Consider the following 12,968-nt stretch of genomic DNA (forward strand, 5'->3'; position numbering starts at 1 on the left):
TTGAAGCATTTCATCTATCTTGGGCTCCGGCAGTAAACCTTTTTGCTTCATTTCGTGATAGTATTTGTACGACTCCTCCAGCTTCCCATTCAAAAAGAGTCCATGTATCAGCACTATATATGAACTTCGATCATGGTCCAAGCCAATCTTGCTCATCTTATCCCACAACATGAAAACATTATCAAGTTGGCACCATCGGCAAAACTTCCGGATTAACATTATATAAGTGTCATGAGTTGGAATACATCCCATCGTGTTCATCTTCTGCAAGTGCTCGAACACTTCTTCCCCTGTCCTCAGGCTACGAAGCAATGCATGGTAAGTTCGGACAGTAGGATGTATGCCTCGTTGAATCATCTCATTGAAGATCTCTTGAGCTTCATCTGGTAATCGAGCTTTGCAGAGAGGCATGATTAATGAGTTATAAGTAACAGCGTTTGGAGCAAGATCATTCTCTTCCATCATCTTCATCACACTCCTAGCTTGTTTAACCAACCTGCCTTTTGCAAGAGCATGAATGACAGCATTATAAACCTTAACATCAGGTGCAACCCCACACAATTTCATCTCATCGAAAAGCTTAAGCACAACATTGAGTCTACCAGCCCTCGAATAGCAAGACATGATACTACAATATGAAAAAACATCACGAGGAATCCTTTTTTCCTTCATCAACCTCCAAATCCTCTTTCCCTCACTTAAATCATCACGGGCAAGACACCATCCATTCAGAATGATATTCAAACTCTTGGTATTCAACGGGAAAACATTCTTATTGCAAAAAAGCAAGTGCTCGGCATCTTTTACATTTTTGTAGCGAACAAGGGCAGACAAAAGGTCTTGAAATTCTTCTATTTCAATATCTAAATTAAACCGTTTAAATGCATAAAAAGTACTGATAGCTTTTCCGACATCATGGACAGCACAGTATTTCCTAATCATAATCAAGAGCGTCTGAGGATTGACAAGCGATGGTCTATCTTTACCACCTCTCATTTCCTCAATGAGTGACCATGCAGTGTCAAACTTTCTCATTTTTCCAAGTATAGATATCATAGAATGGTATTGACGCACAGAATGAACATAACCTGTTTGTTTGGTGGCCCATATGAAGAAAGTGAATGCAACTTCCCAATTATTCCGTGCACGAGAAAGAATAAGAGTAACTAGATTGTGTGTTGGCCTTACACCACATTGCTCGAGTTTATCATGCACATGGGTTCCGGGTTGTTTAAAAATGGCTTCAATTGTTTCAACATCTTCTTTGGAAAAATCAGAATATACTTCGTTATAATCATGTGAATTGGTGAAGGAAGTAAAAGTAGAGAACCTGATTCCACAAGTAGACCTTGAGAGAGCACCATGTAGGAGACTAGCATGGGGAACGGAAACACCACTGCTGGATCGAAGAAGAAAAGATGGCAAATTGGGAGGGAGATGACCACCAAGGAACAAGGAAATTGCAACTCTATATTTCATTATCAAACAATTTCTTTCGTTGCCCTAATGCTCTTCTCCCCAACCACTGTTTTTTCCTCTTTTATTTTTTAACAGTTTTAAAGCATTTTTGTAATGTCTCTGTAATATAAAAGTAATTTTGAGTAATTGTTTTAAGTGAAAATAAGCAAAAGTAAGTCAAAAGTTATAGGTTAAGGATACATTAAGAGCATATTTGGATTGATTGGAAAAAGTGATTTTCTACAATTAGATTGCTTATTATCCTTCTCCTAAATCTAATTGACTAAGGATAATCAGAGGTTGGCAATATGATATCTAAATATCATTTATATGCTTCAATTACGTTGGAGTGTATACCAATAGAATAAGCTAAAATACATGGTATATAATTATCGTGTAAGTAATACTTCAAGTCTTGTCATCAAAGATAAAGTTTCGACGAGACTTGAAGCAGGGGGCATTTGTAATCATTTAAAATTTATTAAACATAAATTTATAAAATGATTCGGATTATATTAAATTCGTAAATATATTAATCCAAATAAATATTAGAGATTGATATACTTGAGTTAAATATTTAAGTCTAATAAATATGAATTTAATTAAGTCTAAATTAATTGATTTGGGCTACATTGGATGATCCCAATTTGTTAAACCCAATCCCATCTTATAATGAGAGCCCATCTTGGCGCCACGTGTGCAGATGATGTGGCTTGTCAAGTCAAATAAGAAAACCAATAGAATCATGATATGTGTCAAAGATGACAAGCCCGCTCCATAAAGCCCAAATGTCATGTCACTTAAATCTGATTGGCTGAACGGAATAATATTCCAATCGCAGCTCCTCTATTCTAAAACTATAAATAGGGGTCCTCATAATTCAGAAAAGAGACAGAAAAAGTTCTAAACAAGAAGCTAGAGAAACTCCATGGTACAAACGCCATTTAATTCTCTACAAAGCTACAACTTTAAGAATTCAAGCATTCAAGCTCAAGAACGACCAAGATCAAGACCATCGAATTCAAGAACAAGCTCGAAGCCCTTGAATTCAAATAAAAGTCAAGATCAAGATAAAGTTCAAGTTCAAGTTCATTATAGATTTACGAATAAGCTTTAAAGCCCTTGAATTTCTATTTGAAAAGGCGAATTCAGAGGAATTATAGAGATTGTAACACTCACATTTGAAATAATAAAATTGATTGTTGATGTAATTTTCCGTTCTTGATTATTATTTTCTTGACGCGAATTTTATTGTCTACATATACTTCACCCCATGGAATTTCCTTTAAATATAAAGTAAGTATGTGAATATAGTATAACTAGTATATTTATGTATCGTATAACATATAATTAACTTATGTTGTCTTTCACATGGATACAACCATTGTCTTGAACTGGGCCTGCTAAAAGTTTTTCATAAACTAAATTGATGGGAAGATGGTCCATGTAATCCCATAAGCTTGGAGGAAAAACGATCTCAATATTAATCAAGATGAGAGGAATATTTCTTTATAATTGTCTCATGTGTTCCTCACTTATTGCAGTAGAAGTGACATCTTTAAAAAAAGACTTAACTTTGTCAATGGTTCCCACACATTTCATGGAAGCAAATATCTAAATGCACTACGTATGAGCCATTTCATAAATACATGACAATCATGGCTCTTCATACCAAAGAGTTTAATCTTGTTCATGTCAACACATCTTCACGTGTAAAACACATACGCATCAGGAAATTTCTACTCTTTCAACCTGTTACAAAGCACCTTTTTGGCATTATCATCTATCATGTAACGAGCTTTTGGGTACATTTTAGTAGTTTCATCTTGATATTACTCTTGACGATTGCAAAATACTTATAAATCTTCTCTAGATTTGGCATTGTCCTATGTTTTTCCCTTTGACATTCATGATGGTGTTATAAATATTATCGAACACATTTTTTTCTATGTCCATCATATCAAGGTTATTCCTAATTAGATTTGTTTTCTAGTAAGGCCAGTCACAAAATATACTTATTTTCTTCCAACCACATAAGCTTCTCTTTGAGATTCTTGCATTCATCTTGTACGAACCAAGTTCTATCACTTTCACAAGTACCAAATCCTCAATATCCCTAAGTATTTGTAAACCTGATAGTTTAGTATATGCAAACTTATGTACTATTCAACCCTTTTTTAAGCATTTTTGTTTTTTCGCCATAGATGATCAGGTGGTAAGAACTTCCTATGATTGACAAACCATCAGACTTCTCTACCATTAGATAGTGAAAAAGTATTTGAATCTTTCATGCAATAAGGACAAGCTAATTTTCGTGTTGTACTTAAACACGACAACATTGAGTAAGCGGGAAAGTCACATATTTCCACTGGAACTTTCATTGGAAAACTATTTTTACTTGAAACATCATATGTTTGGACTCCCACCTCGCATAATTCTTTCAGCTCTTCCATGAGGGGTTGAACAAACACATCAATTTTCTATTTTGGATTTTTTGGACCAGGTATAAGCATAGATAAAAACATTTATTAATCCTTCATGCACATCCTAGGTGGTAAATTATATGGTGTAATTATCACAAGCCAAGAGGAATATTGTTCGCCTGATTGACCGAGTGGTTGAAACCCACCAGTAGGCCAACCCAATCTATCATTTCTAACTTCAGATGAAAACTATGGTAACGTCTTATCAAAATGCTTCCAAGCAGGAGAGTTTGAGGGATGACGCATGACACCATCTCTTCATGGTCTGAATACAATCTCATATGATTTACTGTTGAATTAGATGTATACAAACTTTGTATAAGTTGAGTTAAAGGAAAATAATACATCTTCCTATAAGAAATATCAGTTTACTTCTTGGAACGTTGATGTTTTGATCTCTTAAATCGAGGATGATTGAAAAATTGGCAATTGATTAGTTCATTGTCCTCGTGCCAATAAAGCATACATTTATTTTTGCAATAATCAATCTTCTCGACTAGTAAGCCTAATCCTCGCAATAGCTTTTTAGTACCATAGAAGTAATCGATTTTTTTGTTATGAATTAGCATAAGTTGTGATATAAACTGACATAAATCATCATATAACCTTTCCGAAAAATGATTTTCTACCTGAAGATTCAACAAACGAGCAACAATAGACGATTGTGTATGTCCATGTTGATTTCCCACCCAAATATCGTGTGCCCATGCTTTGAGCATATCATAAATATGTTATGTTGTTGGATTTGGGTCCTCTTCCACGTTACCATTATAAGAAGGCCCAACAACATCAAAAACCATTGACCAGAATGCATTATGGGATAGAGGATTCAAGGTTTCACCAGAATCTTCTTCTTGATGATCATTAAGCACACTTGGATTTGAAATATAACTTTCTCCATGGTGATACGAACAATAATAATTCGGTACAAAGTCATAAGTTCCTAGATGTTTCATCACTGTAAACTCATTTAAATATTTTAATTGCAACACTTACGATGATTACAATGACATCTTAACTTCTTACCATCCATGCAATGTAGATGACTTTTAGCAAATGCAATAAAGTTCTCTAATACATCAACAAAACATTGTATTTATGAATCCATCTCCAGTATTCTAACAAACATCCACTCACAATCAGAGGTACTCATATTATATACACCGACACAAATAATAAATGTTTTAAAATTTACATGATGACTACAACTTTTTATATGACACTTGAACCTAGAGGTAGCAAACTCTAATGAATTTAAATTCATATCGGATCAATCACCAAAAGTTATAGTAGTTAGTGTTGTACAATTTAAATGTACACTAGAAATTTTGTACTATTTTATTTTAAATAATACTGTATGTCAAGGTGATCGTGTATAAAATCGATATGTCAAAGATGTATTCAATGGATAAGCTTAATTCTACTCGTTTGACACCAATATCTATTTTAGTGATTTATTTACTACGAAGAAAAAACTAACCTTTAGCAAATGTGATAATATGTTTTGTGTCCTACTTGGGCACATAAAATAAATGCTTAAAGATGTAAATTATCCTCTCACCTAACTTGAGCAATGATACAAACAGCAATGTAGGAATCTTACAGAAACTAATATACATACATGAACTACCTGAAAAAGTTTCTTAAACAAAGAAGATGACAAGTGATACAAAATAATTATTTTCTAATAAATTAAAACCATGAGTTCATGAAAATTCTTTTTTTTATTTAGAAGATATATAATTACATTTTTCTTTAGGAACAAGCAAATAAAGAGGTGTTTAGTCATTAACAGTGTGGTATAACAAAATATATTATTCATGAAGTTGAATATTTGTATTGAAAATTGAAATTATGTTAAACGTGCATTTGACTTGAAAAAAAAAAAGAAGTTTAAGTTTCGTAAGTCAGTGAAAAAATTTCAGTTCTTTAAATTTGAAACATTCACCTTCAAAAACCAACCAAAAATCAGTCTAATCTATTACAATAAATATTTTATGGGAAAAAATTTGTCACCCAACTGGACTTAAAATGCATTAAGAGAATGCAATTCATCAAAATTGAAGGCCAACCGTACATATGAACCTTAGATAACAATGAAAACGCCAAATTTGATTACTTTGCAAGAAAAAACATAAAAGAATATAAAATCGAAAGAATAACAACACTATAGGGAAGATACCAATCATCAAAAAAGTTATTATTTTTGCACATCATTAACAAAATCTAAGAGCAACATGCCTCCATTAAAGCTTGTTGTATGTGTAAGTCTACGGTAACCCATATGAATACAACACACATAAAACTAAACTAAAACTTACACCCCAATAAGTTTGGTAAAGGATCCAATTAAATAATTTGATGAATACCCATAAAAAACAGCTATATAATAGTGAAGATGTAGGAAATATTAAAGGAAAAATAATATCTTTAGAAAATTCTCAAGTTTATTATAGGCTACTTCCACTTGAGATGATTACAATAATCAACTACATCACTATTTATACTACTCAAAATAGAAAACAAAAAGTCTTGCACAAATAACTAAATACATGTATCACAATTTACTAGATACATGTACTACGAAATTCTAAAAAGACTTCTTGAAAAACTAAGAGACAATTTTGGAAGACTAAACATAGATGAATTAAATCCAACACTCCCCCCTTAATGCATTTACTTGATAACTCCAATGCGTTCTCGAAGATAGCAAAATTTTTCTCTAGGAAGTGCTTTGGTAAAGATGTCAGCAAGTTGTTCTCTTGTCTGACAATAATGCAACTGAATTTCGCCTTTCTCTTGTGCTTCTCGGATAAAATGATACTTGATGGAAATATGCTTTGATCTTTCATGGCTGACTGGACTCTTGGCAATTGCCATTGCTGATTTGTTATCACAATACAGAACAGTCTTTTTTTTTTCACCAATGTCTTCAAATATTCTCCTAAGCCAAATAGCTTGAGAAGTAGCATTGGATGCTGAAACATATTCTGCTCCGGCAGTGGATTGAGCAACAATTCTTTGCTTTTCTGATAACCAAAAACAAATGCTTGATCCAAATAAAAAAGCATAACAAGAAGTACTCTTCATGTCATCTATACTTCCAGCTCAATCACTATCAGAATAACCAATTAAGTTCAAATTTCCACCAAATTTGTACATTATCCCATAATCTGTTGTTCCTTGCAAGTAGCGTAGAACACGCTTTGCAGCTCCAAAATGCAGTTGGCTTGGTTCTTGCATGATTCTGGATAATAAACTAGCAGCAAACATAATATCTGGCCTTGTTGAAGTAAGATATAGCAAACTTCCAATCAAACTCCTAAAAAGTGAGCTATTAACTTTCTTTTTCCATCATCTTTTCTAAACATCTCATTTGCTGCTAATGGTATGGCGAGAGACCTGCAATCCATCATTTTGAATTTTTGAAGAATACTTTTAGTATACTTCTTTTGAGAAATAAAAATTCCTTCTTTCACTTGAGAAACTTCGATGCCCAAGAAATAATTTAGCAATCCAAGATCACTCATTTCATAAGCTTGCATCATTTCTTGTTTGAAATTTTGCATCATCTTTACATCATTTCCTGTAAAGAGCAAATCATCCACATAGAGACAAACAATGATAATGGTGCCATGTTCTTTCTTCACATATAAAGTGGCTTCACTTTTACTTTTCTGAAAATCATTTTTCAGAAAGTATGTATCAATTTCATTGTACCAGACTTTTGGAGCTTGCTTCAGCCCGTAAAGAGCTTCTTTTAGTCTATACACCTTTTTATCTCTCCCTTGAACAAAAAATCCTTGAGGTTGCTAAACATAAATATCTTCATCAAGTTTTCCATTCAAAAATGTTGGTTTAACATCAAGTTGAAATATCTTCCATTTCTTTTGTGCAGCAACAACAATTACAGTTCTAATTGTCTCAAGACGAGCAAGTGGAGAGAAAGTTCCATACAAATCAATACCTGGTTTTTGCGTGAAACCTCTAGAAACCAACCTTGCTTTGTTCTTTTGAATATCTCCTTCCATATTGAGTTTGATTTTGTAAATCCATTTTAGACTTACAACTTCTCTTTCTCTAGGAATAGCCACAAGCTCCCAAGTATTATTTTTTTCGATCATTCGAATTTCTTCTTCCATGGCTTTCTTCCAAAGATCATGCTTTATTGCTTCTTCATAATTTTCCGGCTCAACACCAGAAAAATTACATCTTTGATAAATATCACTCAATATTTTTGTTACTCTTGGACGCGGTTCTTCATTATCTGAATCTGGGATTTCTCCCCCTTGAGAGACATATTCATCTTTCTCATCCTCTTCTTGATTTGAAGATATGATAGCAATATTCTCTATCTATTTATACTACCAATTCCATGTTGTTTTTTTCATAAAAAATGACATCTCTACTAGCAATAAGTTTGTTAGTTTTGACATCGAGAAGCCTATATCCTTTTGTCACATCACTATAACCAAGAAAAACACATTTTTGACTTTTTTCATCCAATTTTGTTCTTTTCTTAGCAGGTACATGAGCATAACAAATACACTCAAAAATTTTAAAATGACTTAGAGAAGGATTAATTCCACTCCAAGATTCAACTAGTGTCTTGTCCTTTAGTGTCTTTGTTGGACACTTGTTAAGGATGTGAACTGCTGTATGCACTTCTTCTGCCCAAAAATATTTTGGCAGCCCTTTCTTATTCATCATAGTTCTGGCTATTTCAACAATTGTTATATTTCTTCTTTCAGATACACCATTTTGTTGAGGAGTAAACCCTACTGTAAGTTGCTTCTGAATACCTTCATTTTTGCAATATTCTTACAATTCTTGACTTGTGTACTCACCTCCTCGATCACTGCGAATGGTTTTGATGCTGCAACCTCTTTGCTTCTCAACAAGGGCTTTAAATTTCTTGAATGTAGCAAATGCTTCTGACTTTTCTTTCAATAAATAAACCCAATTCATTCTTGAGAAATCATCAATAAATATTAGAAAGTACCTTTGACTTTCAATAGATGGAGTCTTCATTGGTACACAAATGTCGGTATGAATTAGTTCCAAAAATACACTTGCTCTCCAAGACACCCCTTTTGGAAAAGACTTCCTGTGTTGCTTTCCCATTATACAATTTTCACATGTATCCACCTCAGTATGTATCTCAGGAAGGTCTTGCACCATGTCCTTTTGCTTGAGAAGCTTTAAACCATCAAAATTCAAGTGACAAAATCTTTTGTGCCAAAGTCATGAATCATCTACAATTTCATTTCTAATGAATTGTAATGAAATTGCAAAGGGAAGTTTCTTTTTATCCTCTTTACTTCCACAATGACTTGATTTGGCTCAATTTTATAATAAATCTTGCAATAATTATCTCCAAACACAAGAGAATAACCATTTTCCATGAGTTGACCAACACTAATCAAAATTTCTTCCAAGTCAGGAACATAAATAACATCATGAATTTGCTTACCGTATCATTTCATGTTGATCGAAATAGTACCTTTACCTTTCGCATCAACTAAGGCTCCATTCCCCATCTTCACTTTACTATTGATGTTATTATTAATTGAGAGGAGAGCCTTTTCATCTCTAGTCATGTGATTACTACAACCACTATCAACATACCATTCATTGTTTTTTGTTGAAGCATCAGATTTAGTAGCAAAGAAAAGATTTTCTTCCCTTTCTTCCTCATGTTTTTCACAAAAAAATTGCTTGCTCCCATTTCTTGTGCCAACAATCCTTTTCAACGTGGCCAAACTTTTTACAAATTTTACATTGGGGCTCGCCTTTGTGCCAACATTTTTCTTCATTGTGATTAGTCTTTTTGCAAACTTTACAAACAAGACTAGAGTTTCTCTCACTTTTTTCTTCAACCTTCTTAGAAGAATCATCATGATCCTGCATCTCTTTTTGCTTGTGATTTTTCTTCTGCTGATTTTTTGAGAATTTTTGAGAATTCTCATTTATTGTAGACTGGAAAGTCGTCTCTTTGGGTTGATCTTCATGAAAAAATCTTCGCTTCTCATGTGCACGAAATGAGCCAACTAGCTCTTTGATGGAAAGCTTAGAAAGATATTTTGTCTTCTTAGTGATGGCAACGATGTACTCATACTTTTCCATGACACTAATTAGAATCTTTTCCACAACTTGTTGGTCAGCAATTGTATCACTATGATTTCTCATTTCATTGACAATATTCATGACTCTTGTGCAAAATTCATCGATTTTTTCAGATTCTATCTTTAAATTTTGAAACTCTCTTCTAAGAGTTTGAAGATTAATAGTGCGTACCTTTTCGTCACCATACACCTCAGTTTCCAGAAAATTCCAAGCTTCCTTTGCAGTCTCACAAGTAGCAATTTTTGCTAAATATGCTCTTGAGACTCCCATTTGGATTTTGCTCAAGGCTTTTGCATCTTGACGATACTTAGACTCAAGATTTTTCATCTCTGCTGCTGTAAGATCACCATCGTTGTCTGTCTCTTCAAAGCCATTTGCAACAATAGTCCACAAACCTTCAGCTTTCAAATGTGTTCTCATTCTTATCTTCCAGTATTCAAAATCAGTCCCATCAAAAAATGGAGTAAGAATAACTGAAGAATCAGCACCTTCATTTGTTTTGGATGTCATATTTTTTTCTTCGGATAACACCAGATTAAGAACGAAAACCTTCTCTTGATACCAATTTGTAGGAAATATTAAAGGAAAAATAATATCTTTAGAAAATGCTCAAGTTAATTATAGGCTACTTAAGGCCACTTGAGATGATTACAATCATCAACTACATCACTATTTATACTACTCAAAATAGAAAACAAAAAGTCTTGCACAAATAACTAAATACATGTATCACAATTTACTAGATACATCTACTACGAAATTCTAAAAAGACTTCTTGAAAAACTAAGAGACAATTTTGGAAGGCTAAACATTGATGCATTAACTACAACAGAAGAGTATAATGGACGCAATATCGGAAACTAAATATTATTCACTTTATAACAATCGATTAATCAAAAAATAAGGACAAATCAGCGGAATCAAAATTTAGATGAGTTCAAAATCACAATTGTAGTGTTGTAAGAGTGAGAGGTAGAAGAAAGAAAGAAGAACAGCGATTTAGTTCTCTGACATCTCTCTAGAACCCAAATTTTTTAATGGAATAAAGGAGTTAAAGATGGAAAACTAAAAGTACTATTCTGGGGAAACGTTAAAAGGTCATCTCATATTTTTTAAATTTTCACCAAAAAAAATAGTTCATTAAGTTAAAGATATTATAATTTATTGGTTTTTATTAAATTGAGATAGAGTGTAAATTCATCATAAGTTTTGTGATGATTTTCTGACGACATATATTTATTTATTTGTATTAGCTATCATCTTGTGATTGAAATGTTCTGTTACAAAACTTATATTAAATATTTGTTACAAATATGTTACAAATCATTCATTATCAGAATCTTAGTAGGTAAAACAATTTATTTTAGTCAACTTAACTCATCTTTGAAACTAAATTGAATAAACGCAATACTAATAAAATTATGGAGTAACTAACTATTTCATATAAGTATATGCTTAATTTATACTTTTAGGGATGAAGAAGAAAGTTTAAGTGTACAAAAGTAGATAAAATTGCAAGGTAAAAATGGTTATTTGAATCTTTTGAATCGTATTTTTTTTTACTTTAATAATTTATGTGATTTTATTTTATTCTTTTAGTAAATTTAATTAATCTTTGAAACTGTAATGATCCGGTTTCTTCATTATAGAAGAGACAATGGAGAAACTTTTTGGGTCGGACAACTTTTTCATACTATCTTGAAATTTCCCAACCTAGTTCAGAATTGAACAAAAATTGAGTCTCAGAGGTGTAGGGAAATTTGGTGAATCATTTATTATTTTGATTATATGAACTGTTTTATAACTCATTAAAGAACTCGTACTACTTTATGGAATTAAATTTGGGTGAGTAGAACACTCGTAATAGATCTCAATGTGAAGGGTATTTTTTAGCGTCGTGGGTTGAAGATGGGTTATAAATTGGGGTTTTTGGAATTCTTCAAATTTCTCTTTGTCTCGCAAATGCCGTTATGGTACCAATTTTGGTCGCTCTAGCTCCGCTATGGCGGGGTGGTGGTGGCTATGGGCGGTCAGACGCGACTTAATATCGTTAATAAATCCCTAAAAACCCTTATTTTGTTCTTTCCAATTTTAGAGCCAAGGAACGAACCCCAGGCGACTCCTACTCATTTTCACCATTTTTAGCTAAAGGTAACATTTTAACTCCTTAAATCTATTTTCGATCCGTAAAACATAATAGAATGGGTGAAAATTAATGGGAAATATTTTTATTATAGAATCTATGGTGAAAATAACCCTAGCTTGGATGATTGGGATCATGGGTTTGATCAAGGGTTCATAGATTTGTTAGTAATTCACATAATTAGTGATTGTATATTAATTTCCGTATCATATTGATTATTTGTAGATCAAGAACAAGCGGAACAAATTCGGAAAGGGATGGATCAGGTTTCTTAGGGTTTCAAGCTTATTACGAGGTAGGTGATGATTTTTATTTTATAATTGTGTGATATTTGCTTGTTCTTGCTTCATTATGATACTTGTATGTATATGAATGCTCTAATTTTGATCATACTTGATGAAAATGAGATAGAGGAATAACATTCTACATGAAATCGTGACTTAAATGTTTGATCTTGATAATATACTTGCGATTGTTATTATGGTGTGGGAATGGGATCAGTTGCCACATTTCGGCATAACTATCTTTCATCAGTTTCAACGTTTTGACATGAATGTGGGATCGATTTCCAATTTCTGGCATAAATATAGGAGTGGTGGCCACATTCCAACATGCTAACTATTTGAATTTAGGTTCCATGACAGGACCAATGATGTGATATAAAATGTGAAACCGTTTGTTAGTCGTAAATGTGGATGATACATACATACATAGATACATACATACATACATACATACATACATACATATATATATAT

At 32.8% G+C, this 12,968-nt stretch overlaps 1 protein-coding gene across 1 annotated transcript; it reads right to left on the reverse strand.

The window, feature by feature from the left end:
- Positions 1–3: 3 nt before the first annotated feature.
- LOC107019362 (pentatricopeptide repeat-containing protein At5g15010, mitochondrial-like) lies at positions 4–1,562 on the reverse strand (the record flags this gene model as incomplete). Its single annotated transcript, XM_015219881.2, has 1 exon — positions 4–1,562. A coding segment is annotated over exon 1 (1,476 nt), but the record flags the coding sequence as incomplete, so codon positions are not given.
- Positions 1,563–12,968: the final 11,406 nt, after the last annotated feature.

The sequence above is a fragment of the Solanum pennellii genome, chromosome 5 (genome assembly GCF_001406875.1).
Source record: "Solanum pennellii chromosome 5, SPENNV200".
NCBI classification, from domain to species: Eukaryota; Viridiplantae; Streptophyta; class Magnoliopsida; order Solanales; family Solanaceae; genus Solanum; species Solanum pennellii.